The sequence below is a fragment of the Littorina saxatilis genome, unplaced genomic scaffold, assembly GCF_037325665.1.
Source record: "Littorina saxatilis isolate snail1 unplaced genomic scaffold, US_GU_Lsax_2.0 scaffold_970, whole genome shotgun sequence".
In the NCBI taxonomy this organism is placed as follows: Eukaryota; Metazoa; Mollusca; class Gastropoda; order Littorinimorpha; family Littorinidae; genus Littorina; species Littorina saxatilis.
The window spans coordinates 1-25,000 of record NW_027125995.1 but is presented as its reverse complement, the minus strand read 5'-3'; the positions used below and the strand labels follow the sequence as shown (position 1 = coordinate 25,000).

The following is a 25,000-nucleotide window of genomic DNA, read 5'->3' as shown; positions in this document are numbered from 1 at the left end:
ATCCCGAGGCGACATTCGTCTCGGATAACATCATCAATGTGCTGTCCAACATTCGCAAGAATGTCTCTTCTTTCGATATTAAAGGTCCAGACCATGCTGTTTTAGCGTCAAAAACGCTTCGAATCGTGTTCCTGCGCGACCGAACACTCGTCCCGATGTTTGCAGTTAGTTAGAAAACCACTTTCTTACCGTCTTCAACAATGTTTGGTTTACTTCGGAATCTTCTAAGGCCGTAATCCGACGAATTTTGTGACCGAAGCGACGGATTTCTTCTCCAAAACGACCCGCCATTGTGCCGCGTGATCTTCGCGAGACTGGCTTATGAATAAATTATCCGTGACGTCACACTGTGTGAAGATGGTTGTTTACCAACATGGCAACAAGCGTAACTGCAGACGAAATTGAACCGTACATGTTCGAACTACCAGTTTCTCTCCTCGAATCAAGCATGAAAGATGAGGAGCGGAGGCCACTTCCAGCAGTAGTGAAAAGACAGTGACGATGAAAATTGCGACTCTGTTTGTCTCAGCGATCAAAGGTAAACACGCCCGCTCTCTGTGCTGAACTTATCGTCTGCTTTCGAGTCTGTGCTATTTTTTTCACTCTCGCCTTGTCAACGCACTCGCGAATAAGTGGGATATTGTTTAAGTGTTCATGCATTGCATGCACGAGTAAAAGAACAACAGCTCATCGCAGTTTTAACTGTTCTTGATTATTTCAGAGACTGGTGTCAGAGTGGCCACTGTACCTGTTGTATTGTGTGGGAGGGGCAGATTTGAGAGAGAGAGGAAGCTAGCCTGAGGTACATTGTAGAATGAAAACTTGCAGGGGAGCAAGAATGCATCACCAGCCACGAAGGTGTACATACAACTTTTTTTGAGGTGCCTATATTTGTTTGATTGTTAAATGTATGTATTTGTTGTTGTTTTTAAAGGCTATCAAGAAAACTGTTGTCATTTAAATTTGTAACACTCAGGCACATATAGTTTCACACACACACACAAGATTAACTCACTTGCATGCCCACAGAAGAAGTTTGCTCTTCACATTGTTCTGTTGTTGTTGTTTTTATAATGTAATCATTGTAACATCAACACTCAGTAATAACCAATATTACAACACAATCACTTTTTCATCAGAACTCACTCACATACTACATGTATTAAACCCTGGTTTATGGACACTTGCATTTGTACTTTGCATGGGAAAGCAGCCTGAATTTCAGATGAACTTTAATAAAAAAAGATTTATATGTATGTTGCTCTAGATGCATGTTTTAATAAATAATAATGACATTCAGGAAAGTAAAAGGACTGTTGAAGTTTGCTGTTGTAAAATGTCTGATGATTAGGGTTCTGTTGCACATTTAGTGAATTGACTGTACCAATTGCTGTTATTATTTACACCCAATCAGTGCATCCACATGATATTATGTAGCTTAAATTAAAGAACATGTTTTGATGTGTTCAGAACATACCGACAAGTTGCACACTCACTGACTTTCCGAAAGAACAGGAAAGTTCTTCCTGCCTGTCTGGTCACTGCCATCAGAGACCTGTTTCTGTCACAGAGCTACACAGGCTTCAAATATATGTAAGATAAATAAAAGGTACATTACAACTCTCAACTGCGGGGTGTGTGTGTGTGGGGGGGGGGATGTGCATAACCATTGCATACTTAAGGTCGGCTTAAACTGCAAACAGAAATGTGGAGCTTGCATAACAATTCTTGCTTTGGCAGATTTGGAGATAGGCAGCCTCAGTCTATATAGTTGGTCACCAGTTGGGGCGTCCTGCTTGGTGACAACTTGAGCTTTGTCAACTGGTCTAGCTGTAGCAGTCAAAGTCTGGGCACTGTTGCATTGTAGTCTTGCTGTGTATGCAGAGCTTTGTTGTAGCTGCCATAGGCCAGTGTTGCCATAGACCAGTGTTAGGATCACCACCCCCTCAAACAGCTCCTTCGGTTAACCTGATGCCTGTTTTAGACAGAAAAAAAAGTTACCACAATCAGCAGAACTTTCACTGGAGAATGGGCATAATTCTTTCATACTTTCTTTCTCATAGCTTTTTTTGGTTTTTATAATCTCTTCATTACACTAAATAACATCCATCTTAAGACCTATTTTGAGCCTGAATTTAAGTTGACTAGTAATGATATTAATCATAATGTATTTATTTTTATAATGTACAAACTAGAGTATGTATGTGGATATGTGTGTGATGGTGCTGGTATGGATATGCGTGGTTTGGGTTATGTGTGTACTGATGTGTACATTTTATGTGTTTTGTATGTTTTGCGAGTGCGATTTTATGTGATGTTATTCTGTACACCAGCCAAAACAAAATGTCTGGTATATTAGATAATAAACGCACCTTTAAATTTATTAGCGACTACACCCCGTCACCCTGCAGTCCCCCTCCCCCCCATTACACCCTACACTTTTAACATTGTATAAAAAATCATGTCCCAATATAGGTCCCTAGTTACCTGGGAGGACGTTAAGCTCCATAATCAACATCAACAACGTATTGAATTGAATTGAAAAGCTGGGGTTAGGAGGTCTAACTTCTTGAATTAAAGTGGTTTTTTTCTCAGGTGCATGTAGTTTTTTATTTGCTTGAAATCATGGTGTATTCTGGTTGTAAGAGAAGAGTCAATTTCCTTGTAAGCCTGCAAAATTAAGATTTGTCATTTTTGAAGTACATTTTTGTAAGAGTCCAAAATAGTCCAGGATAAGGAGGAAAAACATAGGGTGGGTCAGGAAATCTGAAACATTGCATAGTTTTGTTTTGCCTATGTAGACACAAAAAGTACTCAGAGTACTTCCCCCCCCCCCCCCCCCCAAGAGAGCATAGCTGTTTTAATTATTTTAATGCCACTGTTAGCAAGAGGAGTACTACAGACAGCAATCAAACAGTGGATTTTTTCTGTAGACATTGTTATTTCTGTTTAGGTGTTTCAGTAGTTTTCTATGCGGATAAATCATGCTGCATGATCACTAGAAACAATCCAGCTCTGTAGCATGCAAGTTTTTTAAAGGTTTTTTTTCCCCATGTTACTCTGAGAGAAAAAAACAACCCACAGAGATAAAGTTGAACTGGCAGTTTGACTGAAGCAGTGGTAATAACACAGAGTGCTCTTCCTACAATCAATTTTTTTTATGTGGATGATGATGTCCATACATGTACAGTTTGGTTGTATTATTTTGCTAGACTATTTGTTTCTGTTAGATATATCTGCTCACATGATTGTTGTTCATAATTTGACATTACATTTACTGCTGATCAAAATGTATTGTTGGAATAGGTCTGCTTAATATTCTGACTGCAGTTTTGTAATAAAATCAAATAACACAGATGTTTTAAGTATCAAAGTGCTTTTCACACACACACACACACACACACACACACACACACACACACACACACACACACACACACACACACACACACTCACACACTATGAGTATGACTGCAAACATGAATTTGTACTTGTATTAATTATAATTACTGTATTACAGAACCTGATCTGAAAAAAAGGACAACAGCAAATTATTCATGCAAGCTTGCTGTATTAACGATTTCTTTATCCATTTAATACAACACTGAATTAAAAGATAACAACTATAACAACGTGTGTGTGTTTGTGTGAATGTCTATGTGTATATGGACGGACACTGATTAAACCTGAGACTCATCGATTACCCAGGTGAGTGTAAAAGAGGGAGAGAGAGAGGGAACTTTAAGGTGGGTGCATGGGGACGGGCATGTAGTAACAGATATATGTTTTAATCTGTAATCTTAACACATGTGCTTAAAATTAGGAACAGATGCCATTCCACTACAAATACTGTCAGTCTGACAAAAACGCCCAGTGACACTGAACCCCTATCCCTTACAGAACACATTCAGTATACATGTACTCACTTCCTTTCGTCTGCGTTTAGTGAAAGCAGATCGTTCTGATGACATTGGTATCCGGTTTCTGACCTCCTGTGAGTGGTCAACAATTGTCGGAACTGGAACTGCGTTAGGCAACAGCTGTTTTGTGTGTGCCAGGTTTTCTTGCCGGCTTAACTGCGTTCGCATTGGAAGAAAGTGTCGCGAAACACAGCACATCGTGTTGGCCGTTTCCAGTTAATCAGTCTTGCTGCAGAAGTTGTAAGCCCATCGGAAAAAGGTGACAACTGATGCCTGAACCTTTTTTCTATACTTCATAGCTATCAGCAGCCGTGCGCATTCCTTCGGCGTGCTGTTGATGCTCGATTTAGGCAAACGCCCACTTGAGCGTAAGCTGTAACTTTCGGTTTCCAAACACAAAGTGACGTCACAGCCGGTTCTCGTCTACTGGCGGCCATTTCGAAGTCTCGTTTAGCAGACGAATTTGGCGGAACGTTTTTAATTAAATCACAATGATTAAGCTACGAATCGGTGAATTTCTTTACATTTTTGGAATCTTTAGGTGCATTTCTCTAACCTTCAGTCATCGGTTAGTGATTCTAATAACCTTTAAAACAGCGTGGTCTGGTCCTTTAACTTGAACTAAGAAAACAAATAAAATTCGCTCACGCGGGAAAGTACAAGTAGCTGCCATGTTCAAAACCCAATCTTGTTTACCGTAAGGAAAGCTATTTGAGTATTTCAAGTATATATGATGGCGTATTTTTAAAATGTAAAACTCATGGTTTGAGCTCATGCTGTATTTGATTGCAAATATACAAACAAAACTATTACCGTAAAGTACCTTGTAAGCGCCCACCCCCCCTGTGCACCAATTCCGACCCAAAGTAGGGGGTGGGCGCTTACTAGGTACTACACCCTATGCACGAGCAGTTTTCAGTACGAAATGTGATCTTTGTAATCATATCTTCTTTCTTTTTTCATCTACCATTGTTTTTCTTGTTCGTATTGTCATTAGAAGAGCTTTGGGAGACAAATGTCGTCGCATCCTTTTCTTGTCTGCAGAGGTGCCGCTGTCGGCCGCACTGTGTCTCTGTTTCCCTTGAACAAGGGGTACGTCTTCTGGATATGGGCAGCAGTCTATTTTACTTGGCCAAAGACTGTTTTCGGCAGAAAGAGAGAGAGAGAGAGACAGAGACAGAGAGAGACAGAGAGAGAGACAGAGAGAGAGAGGAAAGAGAGAGAGAGACAGAGAGAGAGACAGAGACAGAGACAGAGAGAGAGGAAAGAGAGAGAGAGAGAGAGAGCTAAATCAGAGAGAGAGAGAGAGAGAGAGAGAGAGAGAGAGAGAGAAAGAGAAAGAGAAAATGAAAGAGAGAGAGAGAGAGAGAGAGAGAGAGAGAGAGAGAGAGAGAGAGAGAGAGAGAGAGAGAGAGAGAGAGAGAGAGATCTTCTGATCTTCTGATCTGACGTCTCGACCGCCATGTAACTTTCGCTACTTCTTTTCCTTTCCGGCCTGGTGACGTAACAGGGAATCGCGATTCTCTCGCCATTCTCGTATCCTTTTTCTATCTACCCCAAACTCACTTGCTGTTTGCGACACATTTCCATTGGCGTTATTATCCAAATAGTCAAGAGCTGACAGCTTAAATGCAACGGTGTAAGATTTGATCCGCAGCATCTTGTAATCATTGACTTGCACGCGTTTAGATCCAAGGCGTGCAGACACACGTGATAGGGTTTGCAAGAAAGGGAAATCATTCACAAAACTAGCAGATCAAGTGCGGAATGTTTATCCCCTGATTTCAATGGCGTAAAGTGGGGGGTGGGCGCTAACAAGGTACAATACCCTATGCACGGTTTTGGACTAAAAGTGGGGGGTGGGCGCTTACTCGATACTGGGCGCTTACAAGGTACTTTACGGTAATTATCCTACTCCTATGTGAAAAAGTCAACAAATATGAATAAATTAGTTTCGCATTTGCAGGGTCATGAAATCGTCAGTCGGCCGACGAAAGCTTGCTAGCTGGGCAAGACTGAGGCTTGACGTTACTCACCAATAAGGTGGTGGCCAAGACTGAGGCTTGACGTTATTCACCAATAATGTGGTGACCAAGACTGAGGCTTGACGTTACTCACCAATAATGTGGTGGCCAAGACTGAGGCTTGACGTTACTCACCAATAATGTGGTGGCCAAGACTGAGGCTTGACGTTACTCACCAATAATGTGGTGGCCAAGACTGAGGCTTAACGTTACTCACCAATAATGTGGTTGCCAAGACTGAGGCTTGACGTTACTCACCAATAATGTGGTGGCCAAGACTGAGGCTTGACGTTACTCACTAATAATGTGGTGGCCAAGACTGAGGCTTGACGTTACTCACCAATAATATGGTGGCCAAGACTGAGGCTTGACGTTACTCACCAATAATGTGGTGGCCAAGACTGAGGCTTGACGTTACTCACCAATAATGTGGTGGCCAAGACTGAGGCTTGACGTTACTCACCAATAATGTGGTGGCCAAGACTGAGGCTTGACGTTACTCACCAATAATGTGGTGGCCAAGACTGAGGCTTGACGTTACTCACTAATAATTTGGTGGCCAAGACTGAGGTTTGACGTTACTCACCAATAATGTGGTGGCCAAGACTGAGGCTTGACGTTACTCACCAATGATGTGGTGGCCAAGACTGAGGCTTGACGTTACTCACCAATAAGGTGGTGACCAAGACTGAGGCTTGACGTTACTCACCAATAAGGTGGTGACCAAGACTGAGGCTTGACGTTACTCACCAATAATGTGGTGGCCAAGACTGAGGCTTGACGTTACTCACCAATAATTTGGTGGCCAAGACTGAGGCTTGACGTTACTCACCAATAATGTGGTGGCCAAGACTGAGGCTTGACGTTACTCACCAATAATTTGGTGGCCAAGACTGAGGCTTGACGTTACTCACCAATAATTTGGTGGCCAAGACTGAGGATGTTTGTGACTGTGTGTTCCCTGGCATCCCTGGCCTTCACTTGCACTATCTCTTGACAGTAGTGTCCATTATTCTCTGAGTAACAAGTTTTTGCTCGCCTTTGCTTCATTTAGTGTATACATTATTGGATAACATAACATCAATCACAAACAAATAGAAATCAATTTGTCTATTGGTTGACATACTTACATAAAACCATATTTTCTACAGAACATAACAGTGGTAGAACATGTGCCCGCTAGAGAAACCGCGATCAAAATCCCAGAACGGGTGCATAAGGAAAGATCTATTAATCCCAGACGACAGCTTTCTATGTGTCGCTTTCAAATCACACCTTATTCACGTCTGAGTGAAAGCAGACAGTGGCTGTGATTGAACTAGTTCTCTCTGGGGGTGGGGGGGGGGGGGGGGGTGGGCGACCAAGAGAATGACTACAAATGGGATTGTATGATTTGCTTATGTGAACTCATTATGACATTGGTTTTGTATAGACTTATATACAAATGAAACGTTGTGCAGTTTAACCCAGCAAGTCTTTTTACGTTTGACGGTTGTGTTCCATAATGCGCTGGTTCTTCATTGTTGGAAATACCGTAAAGTACCTTGTAAGCGCCCACCCCCCCTGTGCACCAATTCCGACCCAAAGTAGGGGGTGGGCGCTTACTAGGTACTACACCCTATGCACGAGCAGTTTTCAGTACGAAATGTGATCTTTGTAATCATATCTTCTTTCTTTTTTCATCTACCATTGTTTTTCTTGTTCGTATTGTCATTAGAAGAGCTTTGGGAGACAAATGTCGTCGCATCCTTTTCTTGTCTGCAGAGGTGCCGCTGTCGGCCGCACTGTGTCTCTGTTTCCCTTGAACAAGGGGTACGTCTTCTGGATATGGGCAGCAGTCTATTTTACTTGGCCAAAGACTGTTTTCGGCAGAAAGAGAGAGAGAGAGAGAGAGAGAGAGAGAGAGAGAGAGAGAGAGAGAGAGAGAGAGAGAGAGAGAGAGAGAAAGAGAGAGAGAGAGAGAGAGAGAGAGAGAGAGGGAGAGAGAGAGAGAGCTAAATCAGAGAGAGAGAGAGAGAGAGAGAGAGAGAGAGAAAGAGAGAGAGAGAGAGAGAGAGAGAGAGAGAGAGAGAGGGAGAGAGAGAGAGAGCTAAATCAGAGAGAGAGAGAGAGAGAGAGAGAGAGAGAGAGAGAGAGAGAGAGAGAGAGAGAGAGAGAGAGAGAGAGAGAGAGAAAGAGAGATCTTCTGATCTTCTGATCTGACGTCTCGACCGCCATGTAACTTTCGCTTCCTCTTTTCCTTTCCGGCCTGGTGACGTAACAGGGTATCGCGATTCTCTATCGTTATTCTCGTATCCTTTTTCTATCTACCCCAAACTCACTTGCTGTTTGCGACACATTTCCATTGGCGTTATTATCCAAATAGTCAAGAGCTGACAGCTTAAATGCAACGGTGTACGATTTGATCCGCAGCATCTTGTAATCATTGACTTGCACGCGTTTAGATCCAAGGCGTGCAGACACACGTGATAGGGTTTGCAAGAAAGGGAAATCATTCACAAAACTAGCAGATCAAGTGCGGAATTTGTATCCCCTGATTTCAATGGCGTAAAGTGGGGGGTGGGCGCCAACAAGGTACTAGACCCTATGCACGGTTTTGGACTAAAAGTGGGGGGTGGGCGCTTACTCGATACTGGGCGCTTACAACAAGGTACTTTACGGTAATAAGGCGGCTGACCTGTTTTAGTTGCTTCTAAGTTTGCATCGCTCCATGATCCAGACACATTATACAGGCGACAGAGTGCATGGTTATTTAAAGGATCAGTTGGCAAGGGACTTGTTTGATGGCAACAAGTGCATGGTTCTTTAAAGGATCAGTTGGAAAGGGACTTTGTTTGATGGCAACAAGTGCATGGTTCTTTAAAGGATCTGTTGGAAAGGGACTTGTTTGATGGCAACAAGTGCGTGGATTGTTAAAGGATCTGTTGGAAAGGGACTTGTTTGATGGCAACAAGTGCATGGTTCTTTAAAGAATCTGTTGGAAAGGGACTTGTTTGATGGCAACAAGTGCATAGTTCTTTATAGGATCTGTTGGAAAGGGACTTGTTTGATGGCAACAAGTGCATGGTTCTGTATAGGATCTGTTGGAAAGGGACGTGTTTGATGGCAACAAGTGCATGGTTTTCTAAAGGATATGTTGGAAAAGGACTTGTTTGATGCCAAAAAGTGAATGGTATGTCAAACATAAGGTGCAATAATTGCTTGTAAAAATAAAAGCAGTGACAAGTTTTACGAATTCGGTTTAACGCTGAATTTGCCATTGTGTCACTTTGTGTCACTTTGAGGTGCGTGCGCCGAGCACGTGTCGACTACAAACAGACATCAGTAGCTCCATGACTATGACATCATCTCTATATAATCGAACCCAACAGACGTCAGTAGCTCTACGGCGATGACATCATCTCTATATAATCAAACCCAACAGACGTCAGTAGCTCCATGGCGATGACATCATCTCTATATCATCAAACCAAACAGACATCAGTAGCTCCATGGCGATGACATCATCTCTATATCATCAAACCAAACAGACATCAGTAGCTCCATGGCGATGACATCATCTCTATATCATCAAACCAAACAGACATCAGTAGCTCCATGGCGATGACATCATCTCTATATCATCAAACCAAACAGACATCAGTAGCTCCATGGCGATGACATCATCTCTATATCATCAAACCAAACAGACATCAGTAGCTCCATGGCGAGGACATCATCTCTATATAATCAAACCAAACAGACATCAGTAGCTCTACGGCGATGACATCATCTCTATATAATCAAACCAAACAGACATCAGTAGCTCTACGGCGATGACATCATCTCTATAATAATCAAACCCAACAGACACTGAAAGAGCTTTGAGGTGCACGCGACGAGCACGTGTCGACTCCAAACAGACGTCAGTAGCTGTATATATAAGCAAAGCCAACAGACACTGCCCGGGTTTAGGCCGATTCACTATACATATAATTTAGTGAAAAGACAAAACAAAGATAAGTTGTTGGAACGTTGGCATGTGAAACGGACGGATATATTATACGTTATGTGTACTGTTGACCAAAATGTGACATGTTACACAGATCAAGATATAATCATTGTTCCTTGGATCCGCGCTGGCGACTGAGATGCAGGTGAACAATGACTGTCGAGATCTGTGTAAAATGTCATAGTTTGATCAAAAATACAAATAACATGCACGTATCGATCGAATCTGCTTAGAATTCCCACAAAAAAAATTTACGATTGAACGCACACAAACATGCAATATGTTGTAGTCTCCCCTGCCGCCTAAATATCAATTTTTGTCGGACTCTGACGTTACATAGCTTTGAAGAAGGGAAATCCAATGTTCAAACGATACATAAACAAATAACAACAGACAATGAACAGAAAAGAGCATACATTCTCCAGAGCCTTTATTGTGTGGAGAATGTATGCTCTTTTCTGGAGAAGGAAGGAACAACAACAACAACAACAAAGTATTGTGACACGTTTTGTTCCCCAACTGAACAATTCCTTCCCGTCATTTCATTCAAACTTTTTCTGCCTGAATTTTCGTCGATTTTTACAAAAGTGGTATCCTTCGTTTTTGTCATATTAATTTTGTAACATGGTGTTGATGTTTCAGGTGAGACAGGACGAGAACAATGGCGAGCCAGCAGTCAGGTAGCGGGGCCATTCCGAAGACATCTCGTCAGGTAGGCCGCTGTCACCGTGTTGTGTTGTCCATAGTGTTTCCCATTGTTTTGTTTTGTCGATCGTGGTGTCTTTTGCATACTGATTTGTTGTGCATAGCATTGCATTGTACTGTTCAAATTATATCGTACTGTCCAAATTATATTGTACTGTCCAAATTATATTGTACTGTCCAAATGTTTTTGTTTTTGATTTTTGGCTCACGTAAGTGTAGCCTATGCGATGCTAACTTTTGTCTGTCTGTGCGTGCGTGCATGCGTGCGTATGTATGTATGTGTGTACAGTGTAGACATACATCACGTACATTCTTACAACAAAGGACACTAAACAGTGTAGACATGCATCACGTACATTCTCACGACAACAGAGGACAATGAACAGTGTAGACATACAGCACGTACATTCTCACGACAACAGCAGGGCCGGACCCAGGGGGGGGGGGGGGGGGGGTTCCAGGGGTGCCGGAACCCCACCCCTGGAAAAAGCATGTACCTTGCTTTGAGTGGTTTTTTTTCTTCTTTTTTTAAATAAATTTTGTGTGTGTCTCTAACATATTTTATTCAATGTGAAATCCGATGAGAAAAAGGTACCCCCCCCCCCCCCCCCCCCCCCACCAACTCACACTGACAGGCCTTAACCCTCAAAACAAGGCCCAGAATGCACCAGATTGCACAGATTTTAACCGTTTTTCAAAAAATGTTTGGGGGAGCATGCCCCCGGACCCCCCTAGTTCGCGCGCCTGCTTTGCAGGCGCGCGCTTGTGGCTTCGCCACTTCGCTGATTTTCCCCCCCAAAAAAGGAAGAACCCCCCCCCCCCCCCCCCCTTACAAGTCATTTGGTCCGGCCCTGAACAGGGGGCACTGAACAGTGTAGGCATACAGCACGTACATTCTCACGACAACAGGGGACACTGAACAGTGTAGGCATACAGCACGTACATTCTTACGACAACAGGGGACACTGAACAGTGTAGACATACAGCACGTACATTCTCACGACAACAGGGGACACAGAACAGTGTAGACATACAGCACGTACATTCTCACGACAACAGGGGACACTGAACAGTGTAGACATATAGCTCGTACATTCTCACGACAACAGAGGACACTGAACAGTGTAGACATACAGCACGTACATTCTCAGGACAACAGGGGACACTGAACAGTGTAGACATATAGCTCGTACATTCTCACGACAACAGGGGACACTGAACAGTGTAGACATATAGCTCGTACATTCTCACGACAACAGGGGACACTGAACAGTGTAGACATACAGCACGTACATTCTCACGACAACAGAGGACACTGAACAGTGTAGACATATAGCTCGTACATTCTCACGACAACAGGGGACACTGAACAGTGTAGACAAACAGCACGTACATTCTTACAACAGGGGACACTGAACAATGTAGACATAGGGCACGTACATTCTCACGACAACAGGGGACACTGAACAGTGTAGACATACAGCACGTACATTCTCACGACAACAGGGGACACTGAACAGTGTAGACATACAGCACGTACATTCTTACGACAACAGGGGACACGGAACAGTGTAGACATACAGCACGTACATTCTCACGACAACAGGGGACACTGAACAGTGTAGACATACAGCACGTACATTCTCACGACAACAGAGGACACTGAAAAAAACGTTGCTCTCCCGAAAGATGACATTATGCAGAAATGCTGCAGAAACAAACAGTTTTTCCCCAGCATTTCTGTTTTTCTGCAGAATAACTGAATAAAGTCATGATCCGCTAAGGATAATTATGCAGAAATGCTTAAGAAAAAACGGGTTTTCTCCAGCATTCGTCTTTTCTGCAGAATAACTGAATAAAGGCATAATCCGCTAAGGATAGAGGACACTGACCAGTGTAGACATACAGCACGTACATACTCACGACAACAGAGGACACTGAACAGTGACCGGCACGGTTGGCCTAGTGGTAAGGCGTCCGCCCCGTGATCGGGAGGTCGTGGGTTCGAACCCCGGCCGGGTCATACCTACCTAAGACTTTAAAATTGGCAATCTAGTGGCTGCTCCGCCTGGCGTCTGGCATTATGGGGTTAGTGCTAGGACTGGTTGGTCCGGTGTCAGAATAATGTGACTGGGTGAGACATGAAGCCTGTGCTGCGACTTCTGTCTTGTATGTGGCGCACGTCATAATTTATGTCAAAGCAGCACCGCCCTTCGTGGTCGACTGGGCGTTAAGCAAACAAACAAACAAACTGAACAGTGTAGACATACAACACGTACATTGTTACGACAACAGAGGACACTGAACAGTGTAGACATACAGCACGTAGTTCTCACGACAACAGGGGACACTGAACAGTGTAGACATACAGCACGTACATTCTCACGACAACAGGGGACACTGAACAGTGTAGACTGACATACAGCACGTACATTCTCACGACAACAGGGGACACTGAACAGTGTAGACATACAGCACGTACATTCTCACGACAACAGGGGACACTGAACAGTGTAGACATACATCACGTACATTCTCACGACAACAGGGGACACTGAACAGTTTAGACATACAGCACGTACATTTCCAAGACAACAGGGGACACTGAACAATGTAGACATACAGCACGTACATTCTCACGACAACAGGGGACACTGAACAGTGTAGACATACAGCACGTACATTCTCACGACAACAGGGGACACTGAACAGTGTAGACATACATCACGTACATTCTCACGACAACAGGGGACACTGAACAGTGTAGACATACATCACGTACATTCTCACGACAACAGGGGACACTGAACAGTGTAGACATACATCACGTACATTCTCACGACAACAGGGGACACTGAACAGTGTAGACATACATCACGTACATTCTCACGACAACAGAGGACACTGAACAGTGTAGACATACATCACGTACATTCTCACGACAACAGAGGACACTGAACAGTGTAGACATACAGCACGTTAATTCTCACGACAACAGAGGGCACTGAACAGTGTAGACATACAGCACGTTAATTCTCACGACAACAGAGGGCACTGAACAGTGTAGACCTACATCACGTACATTCTCACGACAACAGAGGACACTGAACAGTGTAGACATACAGCACGTACATTCTCACGACAACAGGGGACACTGAACAGTGTAGACATACAGCACGTACATTCTCACGACAACAGGGGACACTGAACAGTGTAGACATACATCACGTACATTCTCACGACAACAGGGGACACTGAACAGTGTAGACATACATCACGTACATTCTCACGACAACAGGGGACACTGAACAGTGTAGACATACATCACGTACATTCTCACGACAACAGAGGACACTGAACAGTGTAGACATACATCACGTACATTCTCACGACAACAGAGTTCACTGAACAGTGTAGACATACAGCACGTACATTCTCACGACAACGGGGGACACTGAACAGAGTAGACATACAGCACGTACATTCTCACGACAACAGGGGACACTGAACAGTGTAGACATACATCACGTACATTCTCACGACAACAGGGGACACTGAACAGTGTATACATGCATCACGTACATTCTCACGACAACATGGGACACTGAACAGTGTAAACATACATCACGTACATTCTCACAACAACAGAGGACACTGAACAGTGTAGACATACATCACGTACATTCTCACAACAACAGAGGGCACTGAACAGTGTAGACATACATCACGTACATTCTCACAACAACAGAGGACACTGAACAGTGTAGACATACATCACGTACATTCTCACGACAACAGAGGACACTGAACAGTGTAGACATACAGCACGTACATTCTCACGACAACAGGGGACACTGAACAGTGTAGACATACAGCACGTACATTCTCACGACAACAGGGGACACTGAACAGTGTAGACATACAGCACGTACATTCTCACGACAACAGGGGACACTGAACAGTGTAGACATACATCACGTACATTCTCACGACAACAGGGGACACTGAACAGTGTAGACATACATCACGTACATTCTCACGACAACAGGGGACACTGAACAGTGTAGACATACAGCACGTACATTCTCACGACAACAGGGGACACTGAACAGTGTAGACATACAGCACGTACATTCTCACGACAACAGGGGACACTGAACAGTGTAGACATACAGCACGTACATTCTCACGACAACAGGGGACACTGAACAGTGTAGACATACAGCACGTACATTCTCACGACAACAGGGGACACTGAACAGTGTAGACATACAGCACGTACATTCTCACGACAACAGGGGACACTGAACAGTGTAGACATACATCACGTACATTCTCACGACAACAGGGGACACTGAACAGTGTAGACATACAGCACGTACATTCTCACGACAACAGGGGACACTGAACAGTGTAGACATACAGCACGTACATTCTCACGACAACAGGGGACACTGAACAGTGTAGACATACAGCACGTACATTCTCACGACAACAGGGGACACTGAACAGTGTAGACATACATCACGTACATTCTCACGACAACAGGGGACACTGAACAGTGTAGACATACAGCACGTACATTCTCACGACAACAGGGGACACTGAACAGTGTAGACATACATCACGTACATTCTCACGACAACAGGGGACACTGAACAGTGTAGACATACATCACGTACATTCTCACGACAACAGAGGACACTGAACAGTGTAGACATACATCACGTACATTCTCACGACAACAGAGGACACTGAACAGTGTAGACATACAGCACGTACATTCTCACGACAACAGAGGACACTGAACAGTGTAGACATACATCACGTACATTCTCACGACAACAGGGGACACTCGCATTGTACGTTGCAGGCGTGCTGCCAGTGCAGCAGGGAATCACGGTGCATCAGGCAAGGGGAGTGTGACTGCCGTGCGAACTGTACCCGCTGTACCAACTGTGCTGCTCAGGGCTGTACGAATCGCGCCGTTGATTTGTTACGTCTTGGGTAGCCTAAAAACTCATTAAAATAAAAAAAAATAACACTCACATACTTCAAATAATCTTTTGTCACTAATTCCTTTCTAAATTTACTTAGACACAACATTCCTGAGAATTCTAAAACACTGATTCCTGACTTCCTGACAATTAAAGGGAAAGTAATCCTGACATTCCATTTGTCAAGAACAAGCACAGTTCCTTCCCTTACACTAATAGACAAATCAGTAAGCCCCCCCAAAAGTACTTTGTAAAAATGGTAAAGAATGAATACGAATGAATACTTTCACAGGTTTACATGTTTCAAGGAGATTAAGACGTTTAACAAGATTTGACAAAAGAAGTGTAACAAGACATGCGGTTTTTAGAACCGTCTACAATGTTATCGTGATTGCCACAGGTTGTAGGCACATTACAAAACAAACAATAACCAGCCAACCAACCCATCTCTGTCTGTCTATCTCTGTCTGTCTATCTCTGTCTGTCTATCTCTGTCTGTCTATTTCTGTCTGTCTATCTCTGTCTGTCTATCTCTGTCTGTCTATCTCTGTCTGTCTATCTCTGTCTATCTCTGTCTGTCTATCTTTGTCTGTCTATCTCTGTCTGTCTATCTCTGTCTGTCTATCTCTGTCTCTCCTGCCACCTCCCTTCCCCCTCAGCTCCTACGAGGCCGATCTAATCTGTCAATTTGTTTGGGGTCGTATTCATGCATTGTCCGTGTCAGTGTCGATCAATGCAAATAGACTGAACATTCCTCATTGATGACGATCGCAACAGCCAAGTTGATGGTTGAGTGTTTGGAACCCCGCCACCTGCTTGATAAAGAGAAGAGATGTTCCGATCCTCCGGGTCACTTTATTTGCATACCTGCTTGCCCCCCCCCCCCCCCACCTCCCCCCATGTTGTGGTACAAAACCATGTAAAAATGGTAAAGATCCTGAAATCCATGTCAGTGAATTATAGAAACATGAAAATACCAAGCATGCATCCCACGACACAGAGTAGAGTATAAGTATATGGCCGACGGAACATACGGCCAAGCACATACAATCCTCTTCGTGCAAAACCATGAGTGTATGTGGGCGTTTTGGCCCACAAACGCACAGGAAAATAAAATAATGTTTGTACCATGTGAGGAAACACGTTCACATACTATTGCATGACAATAAGGTGAGTCACACTATCTAAAACAACGCTATGACAGAAGTGACGGTCATATCACGCACACAACTCATAATTATGAACAGCGCTATGACATAAGTGACGGTCATATCATGCACACAACTCATAATTATGAACAGCGCTATGACAGAAGTGACGGTTATATTATGCACATCACACAGGGACCGGCTGTGGAATGTGCTCCGCCGTGCAGTACCTCTGGGTCACCGGGGAACCAGGCTGTCTCTCCTGCCCCGCCCTTAATGACAAGATCACAGGAATCAGAGGACCAAGTGTTAAGGTTGTCAGACCATGAGGTAAATTCATCTCAGAAAAAAAAACCACACACCGAAACCTCATATTTTAAGACTTGAAGTTACGTTTAAAATGAATAAGGTGCATTATCATTAGTTTTACTCTTTTTGTGTTGTTGTTGTTGTTGTTGTTGTTGTTGTTGTTGTTGTTGTTGTTGTTGTTGTTGTTGTTGTTGTTGTTTTCCTTGTTTTCCTTGTTTTTGTTTTTCATTTTGAATTTACACCATAGAACAATTATCTGCTGTGTTTTAGGCAAATATTGTGTGAACCACCAACGAGACATAAGTCCCTATTTGGTGTCTGTATTTTCACCGTCTTCATAGTTGACGTAGGTTGTGAATGGTACTAGAAGTGAGCAGGCAGTACACCATCATGTCTTTGATTCCAGAGAGAGTTTCTCAACGCCTGGTTCCCTCACCTTGAGAGCGAATCATACATAATCCCCCCGGCTCACATGGACACTGTGCAAGAGAGAATGGCAAATATCGGAGAAGGTGAGCGAATCCAGGTACTGAAAACACAGCAACAAATAGACAGAGATGAGAGTAGAGAGGTCAGGGACACTGTCCGCATAGACAGAGTGCTGAAAAATGTCCACCACTGCATGAATCAGATAAAGAACAAAGCCGCAAGGGAAAAAGAAATTATGGTACTTCTGACCCAAGCTAAATTTGGTGTATATGGTGCCGATACCCAAAGCATCTATACTGGTGCAGCCGCCAGGAACACGAACAGCGTCAAAGCAGAGCCGTTGAACCTGAAGGAGGACTTTGTTGACCTGCTCGTCATACATCGCGAGCGTGGGATAATGATGGCGGCAATCATACCTCAGACAGAAGACGACCCCCTTGCAGTTCAAGAAGAACTAAAGAAGGCCGCTGCCTACCTGAAGCAAGCCAGAGATGTTGTGAGGCGCTCTGTTCTGGGTGACCTGGTCACACAGCCAGCCCTCCACCAGGCCATTGTCCTGCCCGACACAACGAGACGCTGTCTGGAGGAGGTGCTGCTGAACATGAGCGATGTAAGTTAACTCTTAACCTACACTCGCTCACACACGCAAAAACGGACGAACGCAGGAGAGAAGGAGAGAGAGAGAGAGAGAGAGAGAGAGAGAGAGAGAGAGAGAGAGAGAGAGAGAGAGAGAGAGAGAGAGAGAGAGAGAGAGAGAGAGAGAGAGAGAGAGAGACCTTTGTTCACCAACGTAAAGTAAGGGCCAGTTCATAGCGCTATGCTCTTAGTCCACACACTGTGTGCAGTGTCCGTCCGTATGTCCGAACAAAAGACATTTGCAGACTTCTGGTATTTAATAATTTTCCGATTTGACCCCGATTTGATTGACCTTCGTCAAATGTTAGGGTCACAGCGGGGTCATGCTCATCAACTTTTTAAGTTTAGTTTCTTTCAGATATTTGGGTAACAAAGCCTCCATATTTCACACAAATGTGTGTGTTATTAATCAGCAGACATGACCAAAATGTAGCTTGTTTCGTAAATGTTCACAGTAATAGCATGGACATGTTTGCTGGACAAGATGATCACCACTGAACATATCTGGAATAATACAGGTCACACTTTTGATCAAGTTTTTTTTCGATTATTCTGATGCCAACGTTCTCTTGAACATTTAATTTATGAAGCTGAAAGAGGACTTTTTTAATTATTTTTTTATTGGGGTTAAGTCTTAAAATGTGGGTTAACTTACAGAGGTTATGAACAAAAACAAAACAAAGGGTCTTATTGGGGGAGGTCAGGCATAGATGGGGGTGGTTGTATAAGAAGGGAGGGACTCTTGTGGGAGTGGTGGTGGCGGGAGTCTTCCATGGGGGAGGGGGGAATCCTAAAGGGGGGGGGGGGGGGAGGTTACATTGTTGTGGGACAAGACGAAGGCGAGTCGAATAAGCATTTGCTTTTTATTTTTTACTGGAGCTCTAAGAACAGTGACCTTGAATAGTAGACGTCATTTTTTTGTCGCGAAAACGACGTCAATTGTACTTTACGTAGCCTAATGCGCGTCAGCACAAACGGGAAACTCTTTTCCGAAAAGATGGTTTGCTTTTGTCCAGAAAGTTGTCTTTTAGGCTGGTAAACACTAAAGCAGGAATGAAGAGATTTGCAACTCAGGTAGGCCTAATGTTACACTGTCTTTGTGTGCATCGTGTATTAAACCACCCCTTGTGCCATTTCCCGCATTGTTTACAGTCCGTGTGTGTTGATCTCAGTTACAGGAGTTGCAGGAAGGCCTCAGCGTCGAGCCAGGTCGGAATGTCAGCCAGATATGTCTTTGTGAGGACGACATGGCTGACCAGACAAGGCTCGACGCGTGGTGGAGGGCAAGCTTTGAACGGAATGAGGGCGGGGACCCTGCCATGGATGCAGCTACCTACACACAGTTGGTTGCCAGGTACGTTGCATAGCTGTATCATATCGGTGAAGCGCACGCACGCACGTTTGTTATTACTTGACCTAACGTCATCTATCTTTCTTTCTTTCTCCTGACCCCCCCCCCCCCTCTCTCTCTGTCTCTGTCTCTCTCCCTCTCTCTCTCTCCCTCTCTCTCCCTCTCTCTCTCTCTCTCTCTCTCTCTCTCTCTCTCTCTCTCTCTCTCTCTCTCTCTCTCTCTTTCTTGTTTCTTGTTACGAATTCTCTGTTTTGATCTCGCCCTGTCTATCCCTGTTTGTGTTTTTGTTCGTGGTCTTTGTGGTGATTGTTTGACTTGCTTTGATTTGTTTATTGCTTTGATTGATATGCATGCATGCATGCATGTGTGTGTGTGTGTGTGCTTGTGTGTGGGTGTGTGTGTGTGTGTGTGTAACGGTATGTGTGTGTGTGTGTGTGTGTGTGTGTGTGTGTGTGTGTTTGTTTGTGTGTGTGTGTGTGTGTGTGTGTGTGTGTGTGTGTGTGTGTGATATACCTAATAATGTGTGAATGTGTATGATGACAGATTCTCCATACCACTGACAACGGTTGAGCTATTCCTCAGCAGACAGCCAAGAGTACAGCTGTGGACCCAGGGCCATCTTGTTCACGCTGTTGGAATGGAGCATGGTCGACCAATGACAAGCATCGCTCTGTTCCCGCAGCAGTTTCAAGTCTTGGAGGAGCCGCCAGACGACGACGACGTCGACGTGAGGATCCTCTGGGGCCCGACGGGCACTTCAAAAAGCATAGTCTTGATAATAAAAGGTTTTTTTCTGCTGAGGAAGGGCTGCGGCACCGTCTTTGTTCTTCAGACGAGTGATGATGGCGCTGCTGCTGCTTACCTTGTGGGTCATCAGGTGAGAGAGACTGCGGGACAGGGAGCCGGCAGCGTGCAGCTCGTCAACATGGCGGGGGTACGGGTACGGTCAGAGGAAGGCAAGAAGAAAGTGCAGGCCTGGGTGGAGGAGCTGTGTCAACACGCACAGACACACGGACGCGTGCACATCCTGGCCGATGAGGCTGAGTGGTAAGAATGACGCTGTACACTGAATCAAAGAAACTACAATGGGAAGAAGGATAACTTCCTCATTGGGCATGCTTAGAAATGAGAATGGCTAAATATGAGTTATTCCCCTTTGCTGCATGCTGATCAGGCTGTTTCCTGCTTTGTTATGACTAGTACAGTCGATCTTTCTCATGTTGTGACTTGCTTTATTTTCACATTTTCGGTATTTAAAACAGCAAACACACACACACACACACACACACACACACACACACATACACTGAAGAAGTTTCCATTTTGATTCGGTTATTTTATTTGGTGCTATATGTTTGCTTCACATTGTTTCTTCTTTTACATTGCTTGAGGTATCCCAATTCGCTAAACACATCCATAATGCATGCATGGCTCATTCGAAAGAGGGCAACTGAACAACTGATGCCCAATAGCAATAAATACTGAACAACTGAACAATAAATAGCAATAAATGATGACAGTGCCAAGTTTTTAAGTACAAAGTGAAATCATGTGACTGGACAAAGGCACAATTACAAAATACAAATAAAAAAATCGTGGCCCATTTTAAATTAAGTTCTCAGCTCATGGGGAAGCATAAGATGACCCTAGAAACCGAAATTAGGAGACCTCCCGCCCCCAGGGCAGACTACAAAAAAAAAGGGGGGGGGGGGGGCTAATTTGTGAAAAAGTATAAAAGGAATCAAAAACTGTATACATGTATTTAGTTAATACCCCAAAAATTGTATAGTATATACAATGTCAGACCCTAAAGAAAGTTTGTTAGTCATTGCTTAGGCAAAACAAAGCAAAATAGTCTGTTTACGGTATCCCGACCAACCCTATTTTTCCCCGCCAACCCTAGACCTTTTTTTTGGCATTTGGAGAAAAAGAAAAAGAAAAAAAATCAATTTTGTTCCTGTTTTTTTTGCAAAATAATTTAAAAAGATGGTTATAAAAAAAAAAGTAAGAAAAGCCGACCTACCGACCCTCTTTTTGTGTGCCTATGTTACTGTAAACAGACCAAAAGGTACATCAAAAACAACACACCAGGGATGCTACTCTCCCCTTAAAAATAGCCATGAGTCATAGGTGTGACGTTTGAATCTTTTAGCTAAATAAAACCATAGGCAATTGATCGGAAATATCAGGAAAAATCTTACAAGTTTATTATTTGTTTGCTTGGACCAATCCTCTTGCCGAAGTGTTTTACAGTAACAATTGATTTTACGTCAAAAATATCACAGGAATATCGAATGTTGAGGTAAGGCTGGGATAGCCAAGTTCAAGAATAACGGAAGGTGACTGTTGAATCTTTTTGAAAATGTATACAAATATAGATGGTAGGCAATTCAAAATTAAAAAAAGGACTCTCGGAGCATGGACTTTTGAGTCAAAAATTAAAGAAGGCTCTATGAGCCGAAGTACATGTTTTGTCTATTGTCTTTTTTTATTTTGAATTCCCTACGATCTATATTTTGATACAATTTTGGACCCTCTTTGTACGGAGAGAGTTGGCAATTGTTAATCACATTCTCTCATCTCATCGACTCTCCTTCGGCTCCTTGGTAACATGCGTTCCGTCTCTGCCAGGATTGGATACAGCAGCAGATAACCGGTAAATATGTAACAGGCATAAATGGCAAAATAGCTCGCCTCGCCTGATAATATATGAGACAACTGTTCTATTACAAAGTCTTTCTTGGGAGGCTTGGCTAATTTACTCGCTCGTTTTACACGGGGTTCCATCGTTGTCTTTTCTAATCGGAAAACCTTGCTCCTCAGTTTGTTGACCTTCTGCCGAAGTTCCGCTTCACGAGGGGATGGGGAGGATGACGACTTTGATGCTTTACATCCTATGTCCTCCAGGATCGCCTGAATGTCATCTAAAAAAGAAAACACACACACAAAACACACATAAAATAACATAACCATAACAAGTTACAACCTGGAAGAAATTAAAACATGTGTAATTCAATCACAAAATGAAAATAAACAATAGCGTAGGAAGGCAGGCCAGAAATGAAGTGTATTAGCAACTATGGATACGATGTGGAACAATGATGGAATTGACCTTGTTTGGTACTGAATGGGTGAGGCCATTAGAACTGTACCCACGGAATACGCGCTATATAAGCTTTATATTGATTGATTGATTGATTGATTAGGACAACAGTACCAGGTAAACTCCTCACACACCATGCCTCTTTCTTTCTTTATTTGGTGTTTAACGTCGTTTTCAACCACGAAGCTTATATCGCGACGGGGAAAGGGGGGGGGAGATGGGAATAGAGCCACTTAATTGTTTCTTGTTACACCATGCCTCTAACAGGATATGTTTCCCATCATTACGTGTGGGAACTACAGGTACAATTTCATCCATCCATGCATCCGCCCTATACAGCTTCTTCTTCTTCTGCGTTCGTGGCCTGAAACTCCCACGTGCACTCATTTATTTGCACAAGTGGAATTTTATGTGTATGACCGTTTTTACCCCGCCATTTAGGCAGCCATACGCCGCTTTCGGAGGAAGCATGCGGGGTATTTTTGTGTTTCTAAAACCCACCGAACTCTGACATGGATTACAGGACCTTTTTCGTGCGTATTTGGTCTTGTGCTTGCGTGTACACATGAAGGGGGATAAGTCACTAACAGGTCTGCACATAAGTTGACCTGGGAGATCGGAAACATCTCCACACTTAACCCACCAGGCGGCCGCGACCGGGATTCGAACCCTCGACCTTCCGAGTTAATAGACCGACGTCTTACCACCCCGCCACAGCGCCCGTCACCCTATACAGCGATTATCAACTATGTAATGGATGAGTTTAAACATTTTTTGATGTCAGGGTGTTCTTCATGGTTAAAAATCTCTTACCTGGTTGAACAATTTGTGCATCAGGCGACAGGTCGGTGCTGGCTTCATTTGTAGCTACCCTTTGCGATGGTGGCTTCCTCCCACTAGCAACCTGCAAATTGCACAGCTCTTTAACTGACAAACTCACAACCAACACCCAGTCACAATGAAACATTTCTCCCAATTTCATGGCATTGGTCTTAGGCCACACACAAAAAGTGTATGTTTCTGGTAAGGCAAAACAAAAAATAATCTGTTTACGGTATCCGGACCGACCCTATTTTTTTTCCCACCGGCCCTAGACTTTTTGGGGGCATTAAAAAATAAAATTAAAATATTCAGATGGCTAAAATACAAAACTAAAAAGCCGACCTACCGACGCTATTTTTTGGGGGGCTACGTTACCTTAAACAGACTTTTTTGTGACCTAACATGACTAAAGGTGGAGATTTTTTTTCTAAACTTTTTTTTTTTAAACCATCTTTTTAACTATTTCGTTGAAAAACAGGAAAACAATTGATTTTCGAATACCCCTTTTATTTTTGAAAATGAAAAAAAAAAAAAGTCTAGGGTCGTCGGGAAAACATAGGTAGGGTCAGGTGACCAGAAACATACAACTTTTTTGTTGTTGACGCCGACCCTATACCTTTTTTGCCATTTGGGGCTGTTTTTTTGCAAAATAAGTTCATCATATCATCATAATCAAGACGTCGATCCAAAATAAGTAACTTTTTTTTGTTGGCCTTATCATTTTTTTGCGCTAAATGCAAACAGGCATTATTTGATGGGAACAATGCTAACTTGTTTTCAATTCTTACATCAGCCTCAAACTTGTCATTACTCAACCTGCATTTAATAGTGTGCTTCTTTGGTTTGCAAAAACCTAAAACCAATAAATAAATAACCTTCGGTGGTGGATTGGGCACTGCAAACAATGTCGGGACAGCATTCCACACAAGTGATCCTCTCTGCAGGATTGTTTTACTGGTTGGCCTCAAAGTGATCAGTACAAAGCTTGAGACCTTGAACATCAGCTGGCTGCAGCTTTTCAAAGTCCTCTCGCCTTGTGAATTGCATCCATATTCTGCACCTAGTTTGACAATAAAAACAACAATGTTATTGTTAAACTAAGGCCAAAAAAAAAAATAGGTGTGGTTACGGTAACATAGCCAAAAAAAATAGGGTAGGTAGGTAGGCAATCACTTTTTTTTTTTTTTAATTTTTTTTCTAATGTGTACAAATTAAACCTACTTGACAGAGAAATAAGTGTGCGACACGGGCGCTTTCGCTTTCATTGCGTTTTTTGCACTCGGTTTTTTTTTTTTTTTTTTTTTTTTGGTGACAAATGTAATAAAAAGTTATAGGATCGGCCCCTAAAAATAGGGTAGGTCGGGTTACCGTAACCACACCTATTTTTTTTTTAGGCCTAAGCAAAAAGGAAAGACAAAAAAAGCTAAATCAGATCTTCAGTCTAAATCTAACGCTCTGCCTGAACGCAAAACGGATGAGTGATGTACCTTTGTACTGTAGTTTTCCCGTAAGCAAGGTTTGATAAAGGCTTCGGCAAATATGCCCACGGGTTTGTCATCAAGTGT

The 25,000-nt window shown here is 43.2% G+C and overlaps 1 protein-coding gene and 3 long non-coding RNA genes across 9 annotated transcripts in view; 2 read left to right on the top strand and 2 right to left on the bottom strand.

Moving 5' to 3' along the window:
• LOC138954448 (uncharacterized) overlaps positions 1-20,852 on the top strand; it is a 33,241-nt gene extending 12,389 nt beyond the window's left edge. Inside the window, exons 2-6 of one of the 5 annotated variants that reach the window (XM_070326291.1) lie at positions 10,578-10,647; positions 16,981-17,115; positions 17,501-18,133; positions 19,332-19,513; positions 20,054-20,852. In XM_070326291.1, coding sequence (XP_070182392.1) covers positions 10,597-10,647; positions 16,981-17,115; positions 17,501-18,133; positions 19,332-19,513; positions 20,054-20,561 — 1,509 coding nt within the window. In that variant the 5' untranslated portion in view covers positions 10,578-10,596 and the 3' untranslated portion in view covers positions 20,562-20,852. Of the gene's footprint in view, positions 1-10,356; positions 10,648-16,287; positions 17,116-17,500; positions 18,134-19,331; positions 19,514-20,053 lie in introns of those variants that run through there. The other 4 variants (XM_070326292.1, XM_070326293.1, XM_070326294.1 and 1 more) reach the window with 4 other exon arrangements.
• Positions 157-1,581, top strand: LOC138954446 (uncharacterized). The gene is made up of 2 exons (XR_011451840.1): positions 157-538; positions 722-1,581. It is a non-coding gene; the product is annotated as an uncharacterized lncRNA (long non-coding RNA).
• On the bottom strand, positions 1,466-4,529 carry LOC138954447 (uncharacterized). The gene is made up of 2 exons (XR_011451841.1): positions 3,927-4,529; positions 1,466-1,975 (listed from the first exon to the last, which is right to left on the bottom strand). It is a non-coding gene; the product is annotated as an uncharacterized lncRNA (long non-coding RNA).
• LOC138954450 (uncharacterized) lies at positions 20,832-24,866 on the bottom strand. 2 transcript variants are annotated; one of them, XR_011451843.1, is made up of 3 exons: positions 24,311-24,866; positions 23,427-23,517; positions 20,832-22,434 (listed from the first exon to the last, which is right to left on the bottom strand). It is a non-coding gene; the product is annotated as an uncharacterized lncRNA (long non-coding RNA). The 2 variants fall into 2 exon arrangements; XR_011451842.1 differs by lacking the exon at positions 24,311-24,866 and having other exon boundaries at positions 23,427-23,683.
• Between the last annotated feature and the right edge of the window lie 134 nt (positions 24,867-25,000).